The following is a 25,824-nucleotide window of genomic DNA, read 5'->3' as shown; positions in this document are numbered from 1 at the left end:
TTACACGCCAACCGTAACAGTAGTCAAAATTTCCGGAGTCCCCCACTACGGCGTGCCTCATAATCAGATCGGGGATTTGGCAAGTAAAGCCCCATAATTTCTTCCCCTCAGTCTGTCATTAATGCAAGGTCCCGTTTGTCCAATGTAGGACTTGCCGCAATATCTCATATACCACCCCTTCAACACAGCGTCTGAAAGGTTTAGCGTGCTTCTTCTGGTATCACCGCGGCCCATTGCGAGTGATCCGGGAGCATCAATTGAGCCAACTTGTTTGGAGCTGAAAAAATAACTGGAATAACATATATGGTTATCTGGTTAACCTTCTTGAAATTATGGCTCACACGGTGCACATGAGGGCCTACCTCTGGCTTAACACGCTACGTTTCCTTTGAGTGCGCTTTCACGCTGGCAGCGCGTTAGCTTTCAACTTCTGCAGCAGGGTCTCAATCACGGAATTTAAGACAGACTGAGGGAAACGTACTTTTAAAAGTAGGCTTCGGAATTTAACAGTCGGCCTATTACATACGCTGTGCTAAAATAATCTGTTAGCGTTACCACCCGAACCGGGTGGCAATTGCGCCCGGTAGCTACACCGCGCGCCTCGGCTCGTATGACCAGACAGCATCTAGCTGGAACTGTAGAAACGCGCTTATTTATATACGCTATAGGCCGTACGCTAAATATAATTGCGTGCGCTATGCGTACCGTCTAACCTCGATATAACGAAAACGAATATAACGAATTATCGGATATAAAGAAGTAAAATGGTCTCACCGTTGTTAGTGTAACAGCTAGGTTTATGTTTATAATGAATATAGGGTATAACGAAGCTATTTATGCGTCAGATGCAACTATGTTATAACGAGGTTTGACTGTACGTGAGTGCTCATTGCAGTTGACAAATTTTACTATTTTGGGCTTGGTGCCTATCCACATAAGAACAGTATATCGTACAGTGCGTTGCAGAAAAGGACAAACACGGAAGGAACTGGACACACTTTGTGCCAACTCGCGGCCGTTTATTTCGAAAACCACCTTTATTGGGGGCGAGGACTTGCGGAGTCGCCATCTGTCGGAATTAAGCGCCTCGCTTGCGTAGTATGAGGGATAACGCGGCGCGCTCCTCATAGGTTTGGCTGCCGGCGCTCAATAAAAGAACACCACGCGGGAGCCCTCCTGGGCATTTCTGTAAGTACTCTCGAAACGAAGGAAGTTTCTTTTTTACTATCAAAATAATGATTTTGGGCAAACAGAAAAGCACAGAATGGTTTACAGACTCTACTCCTTTACCGAATACGTACAGTGAACGCCCACAGCGCGCGGTCGCCGCGATGGAGTCCCCCGAACCGGCTTCTCTTGCGTGAAAACTCGGCAATCACTAAGAGAAAACTGCGTAAAATATGTTCTTATGGTGGGCTGTCTGTATAACCGAATAGAGCATAACGGAGTGAAGCCTCAATGCAGCGATCACACGGGTTCGCGGTGACCGACTGCGCGTCTGCATGCATATCCGCGCACAGCGTTTTGCTTTCGCTGCGAGCACGTTTTCGCGCCGTGCCTTGAGTTTTAGGCCGCAGCATGTAAGCATTTGGCAGTACACAAGCAACCGCTGTTGCGTGGACGCTGTCAGAGCTGTTCAAAAATAATTTCGTTATAACTAGGTGCTTCGACGCCTACGGCGGCGACTTGTGATGTCCCACCGCGACGATTCAATCTTCTTTTCTTTTCTTTAAAGTCTTGGACGATTTAATGTCATTATTTCGCAAGTTGCGTCGCACTGTATGTTTATGGGTCTTGTCAGCGAGCATTAACCCGCTGCTTCTTTTTCTTAATGCATTTTTTCTTAACAATACATTTCATTGTTTGGTGCTACACAAGCATGAGCGTATGCAACGCCTTTCTTTAATGTGCTTCTTACCGTTCTCTTTCCAATTCAGTGAACTTGCCAGTATCTAGCATCAACAAGTTCATAGACGAAAGTTTCATGCTTCATAACATCACCCGGGCAGCGCGCGCGGGCGAGCGTCTCAGTGCGCGCTTTGTGCTATACTCAACGAACGTCGCAGCCCCGACGCCGTATCAGAAATCTTTCTCGCGGAAGTGCTTGCTGCACACTCGAGTTGTAGCCGACGGCTGCTTGCCGGTTCTAAGTTTCGCGATCCAAGCTTCGCGCAGCTTCTTGTCCTGCGAGTACGTGTGAATGCTGACCACCGGGGCTCCGTTGTGTACGGCCGGAACTGCTGCACCGAGCAGTAGCCTATACCATGTTGGACGCCTTCAAAGGCAGCCACTACATATTGTAGGGCTTTCGAGTGTTGTCAAGCACGCACCCGAAGCGGGAAAACCTCCCCACATAATCAGAACCGTTGCGCAGGTGGGACTTTAAACTTTCGTTTTCATCTCGCTTACTTGGCGTTTCCGAAGCAGCCGACGCGGCCGCCGTGTCCTCGTCATCCCTCATACGACGTCACGCCGACGGCAGCGCCAGCTATTCCAGTGGTGGACCTCGCCCCCAAGGGGGCCCGGGGGAGTTCACTGCTCATGTCGGGCTACAACCTCGACAGCTACTTCAACAACTTTGTCGTGGTTAACATCCAGCGTGGCCGATCTTATCGCATGCGTGTGTCGCTGGTGTAGTCGGCGGCAAAATAAGAATGTAGCGCCAAATACGCTGCTGTCCAACTGAGTCTGTATAGATGCGCCCGTGAATCACGTTTCCTTATTTCAGTGACGTCACTGCTCAGGCGATAGCCTTTCAAATGTCGTGGTCTCTCGGGAATTGTTTTGGAGCGTGGAGGCGCAGTATGGGGTGCAGTTTTGTGGTCTAGAGCGTCTTCCGAATTCTCGGGTTGTCAGTCACCAAAAAAAGTTATGCAGACCCCGTGCACTGTGGGAATCTATGTAAAGAAAACTTTCTGTGCAGTTGCTTTGATTGACGATAATTAGCGGGGATTTTGACGGCGAAAGCTTAATTTCGTTAACGTTTAGGCTAACACGAGAGTGGTGAGTTGATGTTAAACGTTACCTTGCGTGCACCACTCCTGTTTGTCTGTGTAGTACGCACAACACACACGGAGAGGTGTTCGGTTGAGGCATTGTTGCGCGTCATATTTCACAACCTCTGAGAGGGTTGAGCATTGTCATTACCTCACATTGCACATCGCATCGTGGCAGAAGTATCAAACTATAATTGGATTATGGGGCTGTACGTGCCAAAACCACAATCGGATTATGAGGCACGCCTTAGTGGCGAACTCCGGATTAATTTTGACACCGTGATGTTCTTTAACTTGTCCCAAGATCCAAATACACGTGCGTTTTCTATTTCGCCCCCGTCGAAATGCGGCTGCGTGGTTGGGATCAAATCCACGGCCTCTAGCAATGCCATAGCCTCAAAGCTACCGCGGCAGGCACAGAAGGGTTGATTTGGCCGTCGACCGTTTCCGTAGTGTCGCCTGGACCCTGCGGTGCGCTTTGATTAATGCGGCTCTGATTCTGTACGCCCTGCGTAATTTGTCCGCTTGGTATATTTGCATAATGTTAATTTTTTGGAAATAGCAGGAACGTACTGTACCGTACCTTGAACTTAAGGTTATCCAGTTTCCCCGCAACCGCTGTCGTATAGTAGTAATGTTTTCTTGACTTCTCACGTCACCTTACCCCTCCCCCCTTGTATGGGAACTGCCTCTTCTCCCTCTTCTCTGCAGTTCTATCTACGTCCCCTCTGGATGCGCACGTTAGTAGAAAGCGAAGCGCTGCAGTTTCTGCCATGCTTTTGAGGGGGGTCACGGACAGCTGTCAAGAGGCTAATTTGGTGACGCCCATGCAGGGAGCTCCACAGTACATTGTGCACATTCGACGCCGTGGAGTCCAAACGAGTTTTTCGCGTCGCCATTCCTCTCTGCCTCGCTCCTGTCATGCATACACACGCTCTGAACCACCCCCCGGCGCGGTGTGCCAGACAGCAGCAGCAGCAACAGTGGGAAAGTCGAAGGAAGAGGAAAAGAAAGCTTCGCTTTGAAAATTTAGAAATGCTAATTCTTTAGCAGACAAAGAAGTCTGTTCGAGCTAGATCGTTAGCGTTTCAGCGCAGATCGTTACGCCAAACCCGTTCAACGTGTCGCCTTCTGGATAACCCGAATCTGCGCCCATATGTCATTGAACGCGGAGCGTATAGCCACGCCTCTTCGCCTTGTGCGGAATTTCTGGTAGAAGAAAGAAAAAGAAAATCCAACCTACGACCCCACCTACACTCTCGGTTCCATAGTAGGAAATGAAAGATTGCTGGCGAAGAAAGAGTGGAGAAGGAATAAGGAAGGCAGGTCCTTTCCTTCGGGAGACTTTAATAGGCGAGCAAAAGTGCGATTATGGACACAACCAAGGCGGCCGCCGTCCGTATTCGCGCTCGCAGACGTATAGAACGGGTGGGTTATTATTTCCGGTCGTTAAGTAAAGGGACGTGACGTAGGCTGGGCGGGGGGAGCGATCGCAAACGTGGTGCTTCTTTATTTATATCTCTCTTTCTTACACTGCGGTTACCCGTTCTTTATGCACTGCGAGTCGTCGTGGCGGTGAAAGAAAAGCGGCAGCGAAAGACGGACTTTGCGCCCTAGTATCGCGAGAAGCGAGGTCGTTGTCCTTCCAGGACCTCTACCTTTTCTTTCTTTTTTTCCTTCGCACGTTAAGCTACATTATCTTATTATACTCCCCGCCGCCGTCTTTCATACCCTCGACTCTTTCACTTCTATTCGCTTTATTCCGCTGTATTCGTCTGCATTTTATTTTTTATTTTACATTTTGGCGGAGTGTCCAGGGAGATTTTGCGAGCCCTCTCATTGGCATTCAGCAGGGCGCGGGCGGGCAGGTTGCGGGAGGACAACAAAAAGTCAATAGCAAGTCAACACGCTGAAGTTTCTCTAAAAAAATGGTTCGCGGATGGCAGCATAATGTCGACGAAATCTCAGCAAATGATCTTTTCACAGCCGGAGTGCGTAGATGGCAATAGAAAGTTGGTACGGAGTCGGAATATAGTGAATGAGTTTAGGATGATGTCATTTGACCCTTATAAGTAGTTCTGTAGTGTGATGACACAATAAGTTACCACAGAAAGTCTGACAACGCAAAGTCATTAAAAACACGATGATATAACCTCACAGGAGGGCTGCAAATTGTTATAGAATTTAAAATTTAGTGTAATCATGGAGACTGCAACTTGAAATTAAGCAATAGTGATTGATGTTCACGTGAAGGAGTTATTTTACAAGGTATTGTATGTTGAGTTTTCAGAGGGAAGTTTAGCAGAAGGCAATGATAAGTCTGTTCCTAATTTCAAGAGAACGAGTGTGTTGTTAGGCGCTTGTGAGTAGAGACCGCTATAAGGAAATTACTTTGCAACACGACGTTATTTTATAGGGGAATGTCCCGCAATGAAAAGTCAATAAAATAAGTATTGGTAATCACTTGACGACGAGTGTATTGGTAGATGATTGTGAGTAAAATCGCCGTAAAGGATTTACAAGAGGTAATACGTTGAGTTTCCCTTGAGAAGTTTAGCAGGCTGTGGCAAAAAAATGTCAACGGAAACTCTGTCGATAATCACTAGACAAGTGAAGGTGTTGGTGATTGCGAGTAAATAGCTGTTGTAGGGGAGTTACAAGACTTGATTCGTTGAGTTTGCCGAGAGAAGTTTAGCAGATTGCGACACGAAAAGTCAATGAAAAGTAGGTAGATAAAATCGCAAGACAACGGTTGTACGTGCACAGGATTCTGAGTAAAGACCGCTGACAGAGACCTTACAAGACGCGGTACCTTGTGTTTTTCCGAAGGAAGTTTTGAGGAAGTCAATGAAAAGTCAATAGGATAATCTTCATAGACAACCAATGGAAAGTCTGTAGACAATCACTAGACGAGCGCACGTTTAGGCGACTGCGAGTAAAGAGCTGTTGTAGGGGAGTTACAAGGCTTGACTCGTTGAGTTTGCAGAGAGAAGTTTAGCAGATTGCGACACGAAAAGTCAATGAAAAGTAGGTAGATAAAATCACAAGACAACGGTTGTACATGCACACGATTCTGAGTGAAGACCGCTGACAGAGACCTTACAAGACGCGGTACCTTGCGTTTTTTCGAAGGAAGTTTTGAGAAAGTCAGTGAAAAGTCAGCAGGATAATCTTCATAGACAACCAGTGTATTTGTTTGACAACGCAAGATAACTAAAAGTAACTATTCCATGTCAGTTTGTGAATGAAAGTGTTGTGCGTGCAAGCAGTCGGGTCCAAAAGCAGCGTATATACCATTTCACCTGTGCGCACTCCAGTGTAGCTATCGATCGAAATTCGTAAATCTAATTTTCGACGTGCTTCTTACGTATTTCTTCTAACGGAAAATAAAGTAAGGAGGAAAACAAAAACGAGACGAGGATTTTAAAAGGTCGTCTAGAAGGGAGTTCTATATGGGAAGCGTGGCTGTGTGCGTGTTGTGCAAATTTGACTGAGAGAAATCTGCAGTATATGTAAGCCTTCGATCGTTCGTGTGTTGTGTGTGTGCAATGTCGTTATGGGTCGGTGCAGTTTTGGGGGAGCGAGCCATTTCCAGACTCCCCTCGCATTTTCTCGGTGGTGGCTCGCTTGTATGTTTCGCTCGTGCACGATTCAACTGTTTCCTTTGCGTACGGCATTTTTTTTTTCGATGTTTTTTTTTGTACCTCCTGGTTTTTGATCGTGCGACTGGCAGTGAAAACGCGTTTATTTTCTTCATTTTTATTTATTTCTCTCTTTTTTTCCCATCAATTCCTTATCTAAGCCCCCCGCCCGCGGATTCGACGGTTTGTACCGGCTGACATTTGGTTTTCTGAGACCGCGACGCCCTGTATGCCGCGTCCAAACCCCGCCCACTTCGAAAGAAACCCCTGCGTTGGTAGTATTTTTTTTTTCTCGCCGATTTTTCAGTTTCATTTCTTTCGCTTCCGCGTCTGCTTCCTCCCCCAGTTTCTTTATTTCTTTTTCTTTTCAGGCATTCAGGGGGGAACGGGAAGTAAAGGCGCGAGCTAGACGGGCGTGACATTTACTGTGCGTCATTAGAGAAAAGAGAAACAAGGAAGTTTAAAAAACTAGATGGACATTGTGGCGTTCGACGCGGCTATTGGGGTTCCAGACGGTCCGCCCCGAGCACTTTCTTTTCTTCCTGCAAAGCGGGCTTTTCCTGCCGTTGACTTTTGTATAAGAGAAGCACGCTTTACAGGCGGCATTTCCTGCGTATTGCATTTCGTTTCGAACGGTGCGTAGGTTTGCTTGCCCTGCTAGTTGTTTTGTTGATTATTGAATAAGTTTTTGGACGGTGTACCTATTCTTTAGTTTTCAAATGCTTTTCGTGTGTCGACAGTAATTCGTAACAAATGTCTTCACCCTGCTCAATCGACCTATAGCTGTGCGCGAAAGCGAATTAGCAGTTCGCGAACTAAAAGGAAGAAGACAGTCTGGCGCCACCTATATTTCTCTTTTGTTTTCACAGTTATTTTTGTCCCTCTGTCACTCTGCACGGCGCCTGGCCTACTTCCCTGAACAAAAAAAAAGTGTCGCTGATCAGATTTCTTCTGTTTAGCCTTTAGCACGCGAAAGACACAGGGTCAGTGTAGACAGACGCAGACAAAGCGCTGTCTGCGCTGTCCCTGTGTCTTTTGTGTGCTAAAGGGTAAAACAGAATAGCAACGTGCGCAAACTTGACTTCTTACAGATTTATTCCCCCTGAGGTCACGTGATATGTGTCGTCTTCCTCTTGCTTACGTACGTCGTGTGGTGTTAAGTCGAAACCTGGCGTGTTTTTTGTTATTCTTACTGGTTTAACTAGACTGCTCATTCTTTAATTCGTCATCTGCCGTGACTGCAACCTTCTCATGCATTTTTAAAATATTTGAAGCCTATAAAATTCGGCACCGTCGCGAATTCATGCTGTTATGCATAGTTCTGTCTCTTTAGAGAGCTCTCGTAGTTGCATTTCGCAGAAGTCCGTGTATGTAGCTTTTTTTTTCTTTATGCTTTTATTGTGTTGGCTGTTGTGATCGTTGTTCAGCGAAGCTTGACGCTCCTGCAGCTGCCCCCCCTCCCCCCCCCCCCCCCAAAAAAAAAAGAAGAAAGAAAGAAAAACGATGCGCATCGGAGGTGTCGGATCCGCGACTTCCATTAGTGAACCCCCGGACTGCTGGGAAACGACACCCTCGAGGATTGGAAGAGATAACCACCGCTTTCCTCCGGTATCGCTGTACTTTTTCAAGTGATAAGAGCAAAAAAACGAAGATAAAGAAAAATAAAGAGAAGTGCTTTGATGACGGGGTGTCTCACTACGCCGGGGTCGTTAGTGTGCGGTTGTGTTGGCCTGTCTCGGTAAAAGCACGGTACAAGCAGGCTCGGTCGAGCAGAGCCGATTGCGGTGAAACACTGCAAGGCAAAGTACGCAAGGCAAAGTACACACAAACGCAAGAGCGGCACTCGCCGTGGCACTGCGTGTGTCGTAACAACGACAGTACCCCCCCCCCCCCCCGTGAAACCAAACTGCAGCTATTCAAACGGTCCTGACGGCCATTTAAGGAACGGTTTGGTTGCTCTTCTAAGGGAGCACAACTGGCGAATACTGCGTAGGCGCGCGCCCACGCTACTGAAACGTTCCGTCTGCACTTTCGTGATTCCCCGTGTTTTGCCATACTATTCATGTAGAGGTGATGCGACAGTCGTAGGGAACTGTTTGAAAAGAAGGAGGGCGGTAGGAAGGGAGAGAGGAAGAAAAGAACAGACAGAATACGTTCGAAAACATTAGACGAAGCGAATGGAGTTCTAAGGTTCTAAGCGAATGGAGTTCCCGAGTCAGGGACTGTGCAGCGGATTATCTTGGCCACAGTCCAAGAGAAGTACACAGGAAGATGAAGGCTTGAACACTGATGAACAGTCGTGGAACAAGGGATCTCGCTGGAGCCAACATTTTCCGCAAGTTGGGCAAAACGAAAAAGAAAGAAAGAAGAGGAAAATAAGCTCGTGTACTTCGATTTAGGTGCACGTAAAAGAACCCCGGGTGGTTAAAAACTGATCCGGAGCTTCCTCCCTTACAAATGTCTCTCGTGGCTCCAGTGGTGGCTTTGTGGGACACATCATAACCCCCTTTGAATGACGCAGACAAGTTCCCACCGTCGAAACGTTTGCTCCAGCGACATCCTTCGTTTCGATCACCGTTGACCAGTCAAACTGTGGGATCAGATTTGACGTCCGCGGTGCCATCCGCAATCGGACATGCGTAAACTCCGCCCTTCCCCCTCCCCCTTTTCGCGGAACACCGATTGCGGAGTTTTCCGGCTTTCCGACCTCCTTCTCCCCAACACTCATCTCTCTCTCTCTCCGATGCTGCTCTTTGCAGGCTGCGACTCGCTCGCCTCCTGCTGCGACTTGCTGCTCTCCCCTCCTCCTCTCTCGTCGTCGACCCCCTCTCCCAGTGGAGAAGGAGGAGGAGGACCGCCTCGCCCTCTCCACTCGTCGCCTCCTCTCCACTTCGCCTCCAGCAAACTGTATGGCGCGCTGCGGCCCGCCGCCGAGCGGCTGCGGTCGAGGCTAGTGCTGGAGCGCTGGCTGCGCGACCGGCGCCTGCTGTCCGTCGTCGCGGTCCGGCGGAGCCTGGGCTTGGACGCCGCCGCCGGGGAAGAGGGCGGCTGTGACGACGCGCAGGACGCGACCCCCGGCCGGAGGTCCACGTCGCCCAAGTGGTCCTTCTTCGGCTGGCCCATCCCTGGATTCGGCAGGTGAGTCTTTCTTTCTTGCTTTTCTTCTTTCTTTTTCATTTAGCGTGCTTGGATGTATTTGGGTATGTTGTTATAGACCGGTTTCGTGTCTGCTCGCGGCGCTTTCCACAAAAAAAAAAAAAGAAATATAATTTTATTCCGAACGCTCGATACATGTCATGACTTACGGGAAAGTGTCTGTACTGCCTTTATTCTTTGTTCACAGTATTTGGAATTGTTATTAACAGAAACTGTTGACCATGTTTGATACCACTTTCAAGTTGTATTTGTGTCCCGACCCTGCTACAGCCTTATATGTAAGGCTAGCAGTATGTATTAAATAAATTATAAAAAAAAGAATGTATACACAAACTGGACAGTTTGTGCTAGTACATATTCAGACAGACGCGTTTCGTTTTTGCTTCTCGGTTTCTCTTTGGTTTTCGCTGTTTGGAATAAGTTTACCTTGTAACGAAAGGGATGGCATGTTGCAATCGCATGGAAATATGTGTGGGACCCTCTACCGTAGGGCCACTTTCGCTGCGCATTTAGACGTTAGATTAGTGAACAGTGTTCTTACTCCGAAATAGCGCGACAAAGCTGCTTCCGTGAGCTCGACGCACTGGGCGCGTTTCTCATACTTGAACACGCCGAGAACACGCGTGTACCTACGTTATTATACGGGACGAAACATTTCGTTTTTTTTTTTCTCCGCATATTTGACGATGCCAAAAGCACGCGCCACCAGGGCTCCTCTGGAGTCACACGCACACTGCCGCAACTCGTATATGAAAGGCTGTTTACGTGTCTACGTGTGGTCTTGGGGGGCGTGTTGGGGCCGCGCTGCGTTATTTCCGCCGTAGGGTTATTTCGCTTCCGCGTCACGTTTTCGGGTCGACCGATACGCCTTCCGAGACCCGCTGAGTTTGTTTACTCTTTTTTTTTTTCGGGTAGAGTCCGGCGCTGCTTACCAGGAGTGCGCGTCGAATGTAGCCGAAAGTATGAAAGTACTAAGCTCGGATATGGCTATAGCGAAGCGTTATGCGAAAAGATTCGGATATAACGAAGTAGTTGCACCGGGTACATGCAACGACCGGCCAACAGTAAGGTGTCGCCCGAATCGGCCCTTCTTCGGCTGGGCCACCGCCCGCTGTTGTCGATGAGCGGTGGCGTATTTTAATGCAGACATTTTAGCTAGTTGGCGACCGGACATCTGAGAGACAGCGCCGGCGCTTTGGGACGAAAAGAAAAAAAAATATATACCGTGGGAGAACGATTGAATACCACAATCACCCGTGCTTACTACATGACTGTCTTGTCGCCTTCTCTCTCCTGCTCGTAAGAAACACCGTAGTGCTAGTAAAGCGCTAGTGATTCTAGTGCTAGTAAAGAAACACAGCAGAAAAAAAGCACGAGAGGTAGAACTTCGTATGTAAAATATTCGAATGCTGTGAATACCAGCCGCTCTTCCTGGCCTATCGTCTTTTCGGTTTTCTATATACTTCGTTTCGTTTTGCCCCTTAGGCGATGGAAACGTCTAATGTCGCGTCTCTTCTTTTTCCTTTCTTTCCTTTTGGTATGCGTGGATGCGTGTTTTGGTGCGCGGTCAATGCGTTCTCTCTGCTATACGTAAATAACGCTCTAGCGCGTGACGTTTCCGGATCGCACGAAACTTTGCGGGACCTGTTAGGTTGTTTCGTTTTATTTTTATTATTTGTTTTTTTGTTTTTTGGCAACGCCGCGGCGGCGTAGAATTGCAGGAACATCCGTCGGATATAGCCGACAGTTATATATATATAGAAGCAGTACTATACGATAGGTTATAGTGAAGCGCATGAAAAGACTGGCTGTAACGCAAGAGTATACTTTCGCAGAATATGTAGTGATACGCTTGCAAACTGTTGGGTATATATTTCGGGCAGCAGCCCACCAGGCCCCTACACAGGAATTCCCGTAAGGCGTGTTAATGACTCTTTTCGGCACCTTCGTTGTCATGTGGCGCGTGAGTTGCGCCGCAGATTTGCGTGCATTTTCGAAGAGTATTTTTTTTTTTGTTCTCTTGAGATGGGACCACTGATGCGAGCGTAATTGTGCCCCGCCCCCATCAGTCACTGTCGCTCGTGGGTGTTGGTGACATTGCGTGAATGCGCTCCAGTGTTAAGCGGAGCCGCCTCGTGCAGGGCGTTGCTTTCACTTGCACGTTATGCGTTGTCGGATAGAGTGAACACTGCAAAGGCTGCTGGCTTTCTTGGGGGGAGGGGAGGGGGGTGTCTGTGTGTTCTATGCGTGTGTGTGCGTGTCTGCAGGTCGAAGTTTCGCGAACGCTCTTTGCTTTCTTATGCGTGCCTTTTCTCGTTTCGGATCGAGGGAGATAGAGATTGCGGACGCCCTGCCGCCCCCCACCCCCCCTTTTTTTTTCGCTTGCAAGCATTGGCGGCTGCTATAGAGTCCTCCAGAGTGGGAGGCGGCAGTACTTCGGTGCCGATATCTGCGGCGGGACTGGCGATGAATCACTGCAGCTGCTGCGGCGAGAAAATCGGAACCGCGGGTAATGAAGCCGCGCCGATCCCGCCGCCCTATATATATATATATATATATATATATATATATATATATATATATATATATATATATATATATATATGGCCGAAAGTGTTTGCAGTAGTATAGAGCACGTCGTTTCTTTAAGTGGCTTGAGCATTTCGGACCTCCTCTGTTCCACTTATAGTCGAGCGCCTCTAGAACAAATGTCTCCCACAACGAAATGGCCTGCGTAGCGAAGGAATAATGCGCTGTCCCGGTTCTATTGTGAACTGTGCTGTACGCGACATCTACAACGAATTCTTTCGGAGTCCCCAAACTCTTCTTTGTGAAAGCGTTCGACCGTATATTGAAACTGCTTCTCGTTCGCTATAGCTATTAGTTATATGGCACAATCGACTGATCTCATTGTCGCGTTAAAAAAAAAAAAAAAGAGCCGCGAAGCCGCATTACACAAAATACTTTACAGTATGTGTTACCGCAGCTTCGTTAGCGCTTACTTTTTTTTTGTGTCGCGATATAACTCTGTTTGCTCGGCTAAACGACTATTCGAAGCTTTCGCAGCCATTAACCCGCCGCGGTGCAAACGGCTCGGATGCCTATATGGAAGTTGCGCCGCTGCGAACGAGGTCCCGAGTTCGACTCCCGGGTCCCCGTGGCCGCCTTCCCATTGAAGGCAGAATGCAAAAACAAAGAGAGAGAGAGAGAGAGAGAGAGAGACGCTCGCTTACCGTGCTTTGGGGGCCCGTTAAATAACGCTGGCTATCCTTAATTAACCTGGAATCCCTCCACTTCCTGAAGTCCCCACTATCTGAAGTCCCCACTATCTCTCCACACACACGCGCGCGCGCACGCACGCACACGCACACGCACACGCACACGCACACGCACACACACACACACACACACACACACACACACACACACACACACACTTTAAGGTGAGGGGATAAAATTATCTGAATCCATGACACGCGCTTCCCTTTCCTTCCTCTTTTTTTTGCGACTCATTTGCTCTTTGGTGCGAAAAAAAATCAAGAAAAAATATTGTGCGCACGCACACTCTTATCGGCTTTGATCGCCGGGTCACGTTCGTACATAAGCTGCTTAGCGCGCCGGTTTGTCTTCACCCACATCGGCAAGAGCAGCGCACTTTTCTGCAGGGAGGAGCGCTCGTGCGAATCGAAGAACGGACTCGAATCGGATTGGGCACCATTTCGTCTCGGTCGGTCGGCATAGTCCCTCTAAACCGTCCTATAGCGTCGTATTATAGTTTAGGAACGAAAGGCGCCGCGGTAAACGACGGTTTTTTTTAAAGGACCCGCTGGCTATGCAGATATAGATATAAGACATATTACTGCAGACCAAAATTGGTCCTTGCGGATGTCGTTACGAAAGACTCGCTTACAGATGGGCTATTTGATCTCGCTTAAAATAATGAGGTAAGTTGGCGGTGACCTTATTAAAGATTCCTTACAAAAAAAAAAAAAAACATCATTGCGACAAACGTCATCGACCATCATCGTCATCTTTCTGTTTTGCAATTTTGGCGTAACTGGCTGCGAACTGGTTATGGATGCTATCATGTCGCTCCGATTCGCCTTCGCATACGTCGTCGCTTCACTGTCATCGTGTAGTCTAACTCCCCTCTGACACAAAGGCAACTCCCAGGGCTCTCTAGCCATGGCCTCGGAGATATCACCGGCGCTCGTTGCGATCTCGGGGGCCACGCTCCATTCACGCAGAATTTCTTACGAAAATTGCTATAGTAGGATACAGCTTTAAAAAGAAAAAAGAATAGCAGTTAGCAACCAAGGCACACAGACCGCACGGGGTTGTTACTTCGCCAGCCAATCACAGAAGCGAACAAAATGGTCGTCATGCGACCATTTCAAGATGGCGTCCTACTTGATACTTCCGGAGCGTCAGCTGTTCTTTAAGAGTCTTTTCATCGGCGCAAGCGATGGGGTGTGCAACAGACAGGGACGAAGTGTATGGAGTCTGAGCACTTCACCTTCCAAGAGTCCGCGGGTACAGTTCATCTCCCTACTGACCCCTTTTTACTCATGAAACTTCACTGCCAACTGAAATGAAGCTTAACAATAAATAGTTGCAGCGAAGCAGGTGTTTTATTTCAGTTCACTTAAGAATTAGGATTTCCCCGTTCCACTATAATATGCGAGTGAAAACGTACAAACTTACGCGCTTGTAATTTTCTTTTTTTTGTGGTTATCGCCTTATTTAGGTAACTGGGAAAGCTTGAAGTACGAACTATTTGCAGCCTCGCGGAGGAACAGTGGCCGGCGGTTATGAGGGCGTGGGCGGGGCTTCACTGCAGACATGAGCTGTATCCGACTTTAGACGGAAAACTGTCGCCGCGGTCGTTTAACTGTCGTGGCTATGATGGGTGTGGCATACGGTGGATTTGTCTAACCTTTGTGATTCTGGCTTCGGACGATTTCCTTGTGGCATGGTTTCTTTACACTTTATCCTTTCTAAATTTCCGAGACATTATTGTGCTTCTTGGCACGCGCATCGCCATAGCGAATTGTTGCGCTTATATCACGCAACGTTTCGTTGAAGAAGGATAAATTTTGCACGGTCATAATTAGGCCGTTCGAAGCCAGAAGGACGCAGTTTCTGGGAAAATCCACATGTACCACGCTGCTCTAGTTGGCTGATCCATCACACTTGCTAATCTCATATATGCACTAGATATAGCGGCAGAGTTCCTTCTAGTCAATTCTTCTTCTTCTTTGAGGAAACTCAATGTCTCCAGTTCTACGCCCACACCGGTGCTGCCCTTTTCCTTACGCCCGCGCATCGCCTGGTTTCATCACCGCATCCGATCTTTTGTCGTCCCCCACAGACGTCCGTTTCTGTTCTATTAACGTCCTGTAGACGTACGGGAAGCTGTCGGCCGGTTGCGTGGGTTTTGCGTACCCCCCCCCCCCCCCACACACACACTCAAAGAAGCCCGACGTGTCGATCTATATGGTCTGCTGCGCAATAAACCTTTCACCGAGGCCATTACAGATAGAGCACTGCTAAGCAGGCGCAGTCTCTTCGCGCTCGAGCCATTCAGGGAGCTAATGCAATGACGTCATCGCCGCTGCGATGATGTGTTCCCAGCAGGGCAGAGAGCTGCCGCGTTGTGTTGCCGATCCGCTGTGTACGTGTTACGCGGCGTCTTCTAAAGTGTAGGAAAACGCCTGGGTTCCCGGAACTGTGACGTCACGACCTTGAGGATGACGTTCCCATCGCCGCGAGTGCAGTGATTCAGTTGACATTCAGTTGTGCATGTTAAAAAAAAACACAATTTGTATTTTACTTTGTCGGTGCCGTTCTAAGAGGCGTAGGTGATCGTTGTATGCGAATAATATTACGCCCTTTGGCCGAAACTTACCCTCGCGCGACAAAAAAGAAAAAAAAAACATCGTCACTTTTTGGTTAAGCCAGCCGAATGAGATTCTTGTTTGTTTTAATCTCGTTCTTTCTTTCTCTCTTTATCATTTTTTTCGGGATCATTGACTGCGTTTGCGTCAAATTAAAGAACCATGGAAAGCCTACTCGGAACGGTTTAATCAGCCTCCGCTCCATAACTCGCGCTAATTGCCCAAATACCAACTATCCTCCAAAAAGGCGGCCCTCCTTGCTGTGATAGGAACAACGTACCTAAGTCAGTGTATAGAACAACCCCACAGACACGTTCAACGCATGTCCCGCGAATAGTGAGAGAACGAGAATAGAATAACATGACAGAAAGAAACAAAAACGCTTCGTGAATAGCTCTCCCTTTGTACCAAAATGGCACGAGAGGCACGCGAAGTATATGCATCATTTTAACGTGCGCACACATACAGTCCGGCCATTCTTCTCTCGACATTAGGCTGTTCGCTGGAACAGCCCCCGTGTTCTACAGACCGGTGTGTTTGCGGCCCAAGGTACGGTTTACCGCTCTTTGGAGACTGGAAACGCACCAGCCTGCAATCTGTGGTATACACAGCAAAGAACAAAAGAGCGCGTTTTATGGCGTGCTGTTTCGGGGAATCGTATAGATGGGCCGGAGACATCCGCACGCCCCTATTCGGTGCAGGGCGTCGTGTGTACGGTATGGTGCGTATTATATGTAGTGTACTATACGTATAATATACGTATACTACTAAACGTATGTTACACGTTTAGTATACGTACGCTCGAGACAGCCTCACACCGCTCTTCGGTGCTGACCGTCTTGCGTACTGTAAGGCGTATGCGTCTGCAGTATATAGGTAAAGCATGCTATACAGATACCAGTACGCGTTTATAATATACGCATTGTGGTATGCGTGTACTAGATATCTATGCGCCCCCCCCCCCCTTCTGCTCCAGTAATTCTTGCTCACCATTCGAGCATATACTATACGCGCACTGTACTGTACAAATACGGGCAGTAGTGCAATCATGTCGCATTTTCACACACCCACCATAAGTATACCGAGAATTGGGCCGTGTCTGGGTGAAAGAGGCTGCAATCCTATGTGCAACCTCACCCCGTAGTTTATACACTGTACACACGCACAGTGTATTCACCCCACGCGTAATATATATACTACACGCAGGCGGGTTGTATGCGCGCTGTAAGGCGTATGCGGTGTCGAAATGCGGGTGGGCGCGGTCACTTCGTCTGGCCGCCGCCGCCAGGTGTCCCGTATGTGCAGGTGATTGCGCGACACCTATAGGTGCGCGCGCGCGCGGATTGCCCATGTCGTCGCGTTACGTTGCCCAATCTCGGTATGTAGCGCATATAAGTGCTTTAGATTTTTTTTCTTTTTTTGCGACGCAGGCACCGCGTCGTTATATATACACGCGTGGCCATCGTGCGTGCGGTGTTGGTTTTGTGCAAAGCTCGGCGCCTATTTGCCCTCGCTTTGCTTTGCTTTGTTTGCTTTGCTTCGCCGATGCGGTAGTTGGTGCGCGGGTGCTGATGATGGTGTGCGTTGGTGGACCGTCCGACAAGTTCCGCGCCTGTCACGCCAGGTGGCGTGCTTGTCGTTTGTGTCCTTTTCTTTTTTTTTTTTTCGAAGTGGCGTTTATTTCGGCGCGGAGCTATAGCTTGTTCTCTCTCTCCCTTTCTCTCTCCCGCCCGCTCTCTGCTGCCCCGGTGCAGTCCCATCGTGTTAGACTGCGACCCCGGCAGAAATTGCTCGCACTTGGAAATGTACGGTTGCTGCCACTTCACGCGTATCCGGTTGGAGCCGAGCCGGATCCGTATCGCGATGGCATTTGCGTGTCTTCGTAAATGGCTGCGCGCTTTTTTTTTTTTTTTTGGATGCGGGTAAATCGGGGGGAGGAGTTGAGATGGGGGAGAGGAGGACGCGGCGGCGAACGGGAACGGAATGTGAATCTTAGGGCCGATTTATATAACACTCGATCCGCACGGCCTTCCGCGGGCGTGCGGTCGTGCGGAAAACTGCGCCTGCCGCAAAAGGGTGCACACAAATTTCGGTTTTCACTGGGGTCCGCACGAGCAGCGTTCGCGTAAACCGAAATTTGTGCGCCTACGTGTTCCACATGTGCGGACTTCCGGAAGAACTGCGGACTTGCGGAAAAACTGCGCGTGTCGCACACAGGGGCGCAAATTTCGTTCCAGCCATAATATACAGCTGTGACTGGTAGACGCACACTTTCGCACAAGACTGCAGTGGTCCTTTTTCTTTCTTTTCCTTCTCTTTTTTGCGAAATGCCATGAAATATTGTTGCCCGGTTGTCCCCTGGCCGGAAAACCCAGCTGTTGTGCGAATTGATGCGCGTGATCGACGATGCGGACTGCGCAGTAGTGTATCAGTGATACACTTGTTGTCCCAAAAGGAATTTTATTTAATTAGCCGGTTCTTTTGAAATCCACGTGCATCGTCGATTAAGCAGTGTGTCTGAGCAGGTGGGTGCGCTGTACGGTACATTGATGTGCCTTCCACAAGATGCCTTGAAAGCGAGCACTCTTGCTCTCGTCTTTGTTTTGTTCTTCCATCTATCGCGCTCGCGCTGTTGCTTTTGTATGTGTTTGTATACACGAGAGAAGGGAAACCGCGAGGGGCTCGATTTTTGTTAAATCACGACCGTATAAAGCCAACAGACAATCAAGCCAAGGAAAGCATCGGAGAAATATTCGCTGTGGCTGAAACTGAAAGGTAGTGGAAAAGCAAATGAAAATGAAAGCGGGACGAAAAGATAATTTGCCGCCGGTGACAGGCGAACCCACCACCTTCGCATTACGCGTGCGATGCACCACCAAATTGTGCTACAGGGACGGCCGTCAATCCGTCCTCCATTAACTTGGGTATTTGTGTATACTGGATTTAGCCCCCGGAGTTCTTAACCAGGGCCACTCATACCCGTGGCGGGTGGATGTGGAATACCCTTTTATTCTGCTGCCCGATGGCGTCACGCAACACATGAACTTAGAAGAGCAGGCACGTGACTAATAAACCCTCGTATGCTATGTACTTAATGACATTAAGGTTGCGAGACTCGAGACCCTCGCTACGGATATACATGTGTTGCGTTTTTGTTTTATCGCGTTTTTCTTTTATTTTCGCCCCCTTTTTTTGCCTGCTTGCGATTCCCCGTACGTTCTTCGAACGTGCCCAGTCTCGCGCACGGCGTGGTCGCACACACAATGCGCTGTGTGCGTTCATAAGTTCCGCGCAGTGAAGCGAAAGCTACAGGTGGCGTCAGTCAACCACCAGAAGGAGGTTGGCTCCCCCATTGACCGCCTCTGATCGCCCTCCGCGCGGCGCCGACTGAGTGCATCGAACTGCTTTCGCGGAAGGATCCGCGGCGCGCAATGGGCGATCGCGCCTCCCTCTTCTACTTCTTATTCATCATCATCATCATCATCATCATCATCATCATCATCATCATCATCTTGCCTACTCCGGAACGTGCTGCCTCGTTTCGTCACTGCAGCTGCAGGATGACACGGGCTCCCGCGCAGTCGAAATGCGTTTATAACGAAGTGCATGTAGCCTCCGAAATCACTCGTTATGCGGGTCTTGCAAATGTCGCGCTCCGCACACCTCCCAATAGAACTGGGACAGAGTTATTCCTTCGCTATACGTGTAATTTCGCTGTATAGACGTTCGTTGCGAAGCCGCTCGACTGTATTGTGTTTCTGCTCGCAGAACGTAATTATGTAGTTGCTGAGGCGCGCGGTGATATAAGGTTTCGGTACAAAGCCTTTCTTTTTTTTTCTCGGGTAAGCGGAGCGCTTCCTCTGGCGAGAAGAAAACAATCAGGAAGTGTGCGTGTGTGCGTGCGTGTGCGTGCATGTGCGTGCGTGTGTGTGTGTGTGCGTATGAGCGTGCGTGTGTGTGTGTGTGCACGCGTGTGTGTGTACGGTGGGAAAAGATATCTCTCTGTCTCGAAGCGGTCCCACATGTCATTAACAGACGCGGAAGTTTGCGCCCACCGACGGAAGGTTAAGGAGGGCAGAAGACGGGGAGGCAGTGCATATATACAGGGTAGTCATCGCCTTTTCTATCTTCGTTTTCTTGGCCTTCTCGGTGGTGTGTGTAAACAGCCCTTTTCGCTTGCGGCGGCTCTATGCATACTATGCGGGCGCGACAAAGTGCCCTCGGCGCGCAGGCTCTTCTTGCTGGCGCGGCCGAGCAATCAATCACGCTAGCCGTCGCGCCTCTCTCGCGACCCCCCTCCCCCCCCCCCCCCCACTTTCCTCGTCGGGTGCTGTGCAGGTCAGCTTGTGTCTGCGCGCGTCGTCGGTAACAAAAACCTCGAGTGTGGAGTTCAACTAGGCAGAACATATATAGTATGCATCCGGTGATACGTACATCAACTCCCATTATCCCGTAATTTTCTTGGTTTAGATTGAACTGTATGCAATTGCCAGCAGTGTGAGCAGTAGCGCCGAATTCGTATTCTTGATTTGTGGATTCATACCTGATATGTTAATATGCAAGGGGTATGCTCATGTAGTAGTAGTAGTAGTAGTAAACTACTTTATTGGGGTCCTGAGGAGCTAGGCAGGTGGCCTGCTTGGTAGGTCCCAACCCAGCCGTTGCCTATTCCCACGTCGGAACAGAGTGGCCACGCCTCTCCGCTCGTTCACGGGCCCTCTGGACAGCCAGGGGCTGGACGTCTTCTCTGGAGTCTGTGATGGCCTTCGTCCAGTCTTCTTCTCGGTTAAAAGCATGTAACACAGGGCACTCTGCCAGAGCATGTGATTTAATCAGCAAAATTCAGTGCCACAATCCAGGCAGAGTGTACGCTGAAGTAGGTTTTTTTTCTTTAGAGTGCACTTCTTAGACACCCGTTCCTGCATTGAGCGCCGACGTCCTTCATAACCGAATGAACGAGCACGCCGAACACCGAAAGAGAAATAAAAGGCGGTCATAGCGAAGAGAGCGCGAGGAGGAAAGCGGAGGAGGAGGCTACACTGAAAGCATGAGGCGGAAAGTGGAGGAGGAGGGTATGGCGAAAGGGTGACAAGAGAAGCGTGCAGTGCCTCGCAAGACGGGCTCTGCGACGACGACCGCTACGAGGTGGCGCCAGAGTAGCTCGCCGTCGTCTGTTCACCGATGGCGTGGTGCGAGCGTGTCCGCCGATACCATATATGGAAACAAAGCGCTGCATGAGCGGAGGTCTGTCTGCGGCGACCGCTGTGAGTCGCGCCCACGCGTCACCCGGCACGCGCTGCCTCTCGCGATCTCCCGATTTGCGAGGCAGTCGCGCCACACTTAGCTCCGTTTGCAGCGTGCCGCACGAGACAGATTGTCCGCGCCAGTCAGTATATCGCGAAGTGGAAACACGTATAGATGCTGCACGCAAATTTCGCATGGGGAGTATCGTAATCCTCGATTTTTTTTTGTAGGAGCACATATTTAGGAACGCTTTTATGTGGGAAATCTGTGTTTAGCCACCACAGCCTCTGGAAAGCAATTTGGCTGTTTCCTTAGCATATTGCTCGAGGGAGGCACATCAACGTTGAATGCGTAAGTCTATACCCATTTCTGCACATCTAAACGCATTATCTCGGAATGTCATCCTGTGTATATATCCGCGCTGTGTACAGTGAGAAAGGAAACAAAAGCCGCATGTTCGCCAACTGGCTGAACTGCCCACATCCTCGTAGAAATTTTCAAGTTGTACGCTTCGCCACGTTCAGTTTGGTTTGCGTCGTTTGTATAATTATCTGTGGGGCCCCGCTAAAGTACTGGGTGATGTCGCCGATTGCGTGTCTAATTAAGCGCCGTTTCACAGCTTCGCGCGATGGTATAATCACCGCTCGCAATCGAACGCTGAAACGCGGTTCATATGGCCAAGCCATATGAACCGCCGGTTGAATAGCGCTGCATTATACAGATGTCCCAACTATCGTGCACCAAAATTTAAAAATATGCGAATGCCGCGTAGCTGGACAGAACCAAGGTAATGTTGTTTGCCAACGATTATTTTTTGCATTCCGCCTCCACTGCGTAATATATCATAACTAATTATTCAACTTCTCAAATGTTATGATCCGACGAAAAGTGTTAATGAGGACATAGTGGCGCGACACAAAAAACTTCCGATACAGCTTTCTGTTGCTCAATACGCGCAACATAAAAGTGTTTTTTCCGAGCGTGAAAGAAGCCCGCGAATATACGCAACGTGCATCGGGCAGCCTGTCGGGCAGCAACTGTCTGTCTGTCTGTCTGTCTGTCTGTCTGTCTGTCTGTCTGTCTGTCTGTCTGTCTGTCTGAATTCAAAAGCGCTGGTGTGCTGCGAAGGAGCCCTAGTGGCCAACGAATTCGCATGCCTCTAATATAGAGTCGTTATAATCAATCAATCAATCAATCAATCAATCAATCAATCAATCAATCAATCAATCAATCAATCAATCAATCAATCAATCAATCGGTTCTCGACCGCCCTTTAGAGCCCCGCTTTCGCGAAATGCGTGAATCGGCCTTGTAGTAGCGGCAGCCCTCGCCGTCTCCAAGACGACGTCTCCGAGCCGCCTTTCTCTGTCCAGTCTGACACGTGCGACGCTTCTCTAAGCAAACTGCCGTCCCCCTCTCACCCCCTCCTCCTCGGCCTTTTAAGCGATACGCCCCCCTCCCCCTTCCGTACCTTCTCGTTCCTTCTGCATGACGCTGCTCGCTTTTCCCCGTCCACGAGGATAAGATCAACTAGCCTTCGCGACAAGCCGCCACCAACGCCCCCCCCCACCCTCTCTCTCTCTCTCCTATTACCTCGGCCGGCGTCGTCGTCGTGTAGTAGTCGATCGCATCGACCGGCGAGGACACTACTAAGCTCCTCGCGTTGCCAGTTCGATTCTTTCTTTTAATTTCTCGCTTTCGGTTTTGTGCGACGCTGTGACTGTCGCAGAACCGCATGTGTTTCCAAACCAGATCTTTCTCTTTTTCTTTCTTGCTCGTTTTTTTTCTAGCTGTCTTCCGAATCTCTCTTTCTTTCTTTGTGCTTTTTTCGCCGTTCTCTGTCACTCCTTTTTCTCTTCTTTGTCCTTCTTATACTTTATTTCCTTTCGCTCTTATTGCTTTTATTTTTTTTTATTGCGGCGTGCGTCCCTTCGTCAATTTCTTCCTTCGTTCTATATTCGTTATCCCCTTTCTTACTTGTCCTTTCTTTCTTTCTTTCCTTCTTTCTTTCTTCCTTTCTTCCAGTGTTTATTTTTCGTTCTTTCGTGATCGTTATTTGTATCTTTCGTTCTTCGCTTCCTCCGCCCCCCCCCCCTTTCTTTCTTTTTGTTATGGTTGCTCCCTTATGTCTTGTCGCGAAGATCTGGAGTGTCAGATGTACAGGGCGCGTCGTTTTGTTCGCTTTCCACGTGCCGTGTTGTCGCCTCTACTTTCTTGGACGTGGAAGTAGGCGAACTGAGAGAATTAAGAAACGATAAGAAAGAGGGGATGGGGGAGGTCTCCGGTTGCGAGATCGATCAAGTGATTTTCCGAATCGCCTTTGGTACTGGCTCGACTTATCGTTGTTCGTGTATGCACTGTTGCCAACACTTGGACCGCCGAATCGCCTAGATCCCTTCATTCGCCACCGCCGCTCTTGGCAGCGGTTTGGCTTTGCCCCTGGACGCTCCTGTCTGACAGTCAGAACACGCTTTACGGGAGGGTGTGGAGAAACCTTTAAAGTTCCCATTTATGTTTCGTAATCGCGGGTGTCTTTTAAGTTGAAGCCTTCGTTGCATACTTCCCCGCAGTCTGGGCTTTGAGACGCAAGGCGCAGGATTCGCTTCATGTAGCGATAATTTAATTATAAAATCGAGAGAGCGAACTTCTGCTAGCTGATTAAGAAAATAGAAGCTTTACGTCGAAGAAAAAAAAAAGGTCGTGTAGCCGCGCTTTTTTTTTTTACTTGAAATCGTATTCGTTGAACGCTAGTTATGGTTTCAGTGGGATAAAACTGAATGGTGGTTGTGAGGCCGCATTTAGTGGAGCTTCATTTGTCTGCGTGTTGTCTGCGTGTGGGCTTTGCCCCGAGACATTGTTCTGATACAGGCAAAGCACGCTTTACACTGTTAAATAAAATTCGGAGGCGATTTAGCAGTATATGTGAGAGAAATGCGACAGCATTACGTCGCACCTATTTGGGGTCCCCGGACCCATGATTTGAACTGCGTTTACCAAATTTCAAAGCGTTGTTCAGGAACTCACTCGACACATGTCCTCTCTTTTTGAGCACCGAAGTACAGCTGACGGTGGTCCGCAGCGCGCGCGCGCGCACGCACGCACGCACGCGCACACAGACACCCACACACACACACACACCCACACACACACACATGCGCACACATGCTCTCTATCTATCTATCTATCTATCTATCTATCTATCTATCTATCTATCTATCTATCTATCTATCTATCTATCTATCTGTCTGTCTGTCTGTCTCTGTCTGTCTGTCTGTCTGTCTGTCTGTCTGTCTGTCTCTGTCTGTCTGTCTGTCTGTCTGTCTGTCTGTCTGTCTGTCTGTCTGTCTGTCTGTCTGTGTCTAAAGCGCATCCTGTCTCTACTTATATCTCCTGAATGGCTTCCCACGCACTTTTCCCCCACTCTGACACGCCTAATGCTAACGCATTGAAAAAGACTGCGCTTTTTTAAGCCAACAGTTATAGGCTCCTGAATTGTCTGAATCTGCGCGTGGTCGTTGTCGACGTCTGTATATTAACGCGTTCAGTTTAATGTGTATCCGTATATGAAGTGACTACCGATGTTTATACAGTGCCCACTCGAAAACTTCTGCTGTTGTGGTTTTAGGCCCCCAACGTTCACCTTGGCAGTCAGTGTCACCTGGTCACTCTTGCATCAGTCGTCTATACCTTTAAGGGCCGTGTTCCGTGCAGGCCTTTTAGCCAACCAAGGTCATTTACGACACGCGCGAGGAGTAGCAGCTACACGTTGCCACTTGTACACATTTTAATGTGCGTTTCCTTTAACCATCTTCAAAATGAAGTGACAAGTCATGACGTAAAACATTCATCCCTCACATTAATACATGATGCATGGATCGAAACTTCGTGGAAACTCATTAATCATATTACGGTCGTTAGCTTTCGTGAAAATTGACGCTAATTTTATCTAGACTATCGCGTCGTCAAGGGAGGCGAAAAGCAACGGTGAAGTGCGTTTCGAATACGAGCGAGTTGACGTGACAACGCAGGATGCAGCACCAACGTGCCGACCTACCACGTCACCACTTTTTTAGGCTTGTAGTGCAGCTCAAAAAGAGCAAAAAGGAAGGTGGAATGGTGGAATGGAAGGTGGAGTGGAGAACAGAGTGAGCGCTCACTCTATTCTCCGTTCCCTTTGTAACATTAGTTTTGTAACATTTAGTAACCCCCTCCACGAAAGCTTCAGTTCTCGGAAATTCCAACACTTGCGTTTGAACTTGGATCTGCATATATCACTTTTATTGTCTGCCTCATTCATTTTTGTTTATTGGCAACGTCTAAACCTCTGCTTTGTTAATATCTGCACGTAGTCCACAATAATATAATTTTTTTTCTTTAATTCTGTTTTAGGCTTGGCTTCGCCACACGACGTAAATGTCTTACAGGCAAAGCATGCTTTACAGGGATATATTATTCGGTATTGTTCAGAAACTTTTCTTTTTTTTTTAGGGGAGACTGTTTAATTGTTTTTCTGCGACATTTTTCTCTTTCTGTAAACTTCTGTAGACCACATTGCGGTGTGAGGTGGTGCGGATGTAGGGTTTTCACCGTAATCACAATCAGCCGTCTGCGGTAAAATTCATTCCGCACAAACCACCACCAGGAACTCGTACCTGGGTCCGCAATGTCAGCTAGTCGAGCTGTGTGTTCGCGGGCGTGCGCACGTGTGTATGTGCGTGTGTGCGTGTGTTCATTTATCGCGCGCTGATGCACTTTGCGGAGCACTTTCGAGCGACGGCGGAAAATTAAAACGTCGCGTGTTTTGACGTGGACAGCGTGACGGGAGAAGTCCAGAGGTCGGGCCGGAAACGTGGCGTGCGGTTGCAGCAGCCTCGTAGAGGGCGCACCCTT

At 48.8% G+C, this 25,824-nt stretch overlaps 1 protein-coding gene across 2 annotated transcripts in view; it reads left to right on the top strand.

Annotated features, from left to right (window-relative positions):
• LOC126533622 (apoptosis-resistant E3 ubiquitin protein ligase 1) overlaps nucleotides 1-25,824 on the top strand; it is an 84,972-nt gene that overhangs the window by 15,035 nt on the left and 44,113 nt on the right. For both annotated transcript variants that reach the window (XM_050180784.3, XM_055072226.2), the window contains exon 3: nucleotides 9,397-9,775. In XM_050180784.3, the coding sequence (XP_050036741.2) occupies nucleotides 9,397-9,775 (379 nt within the window). The remainder of the gene's footprint in view (nucleotides 1-9,396; nucleotides 9,776-25,824) is intronic.

This window comes from Dermacentor andersoni, chromosome 7 (genome assembly GCF_023375885.2).
Source record: "Dermacentor andersoni chromosome 7, qqDerAnde1_hic_scaffold, whole genome shotgun sequence".
In the NCBI taxonomy this organism is placed as follows: Eukaryota; Metazoa; Arthropoda; class Arachnida; order Ixodida; family Ixodidae; genus Dermacentor; species Dermacentor andersoni.
Note: the sequence above shows the minus strand (reverse complement) of the source record. Positions and strands in the feature narration are given on the sequence as shown.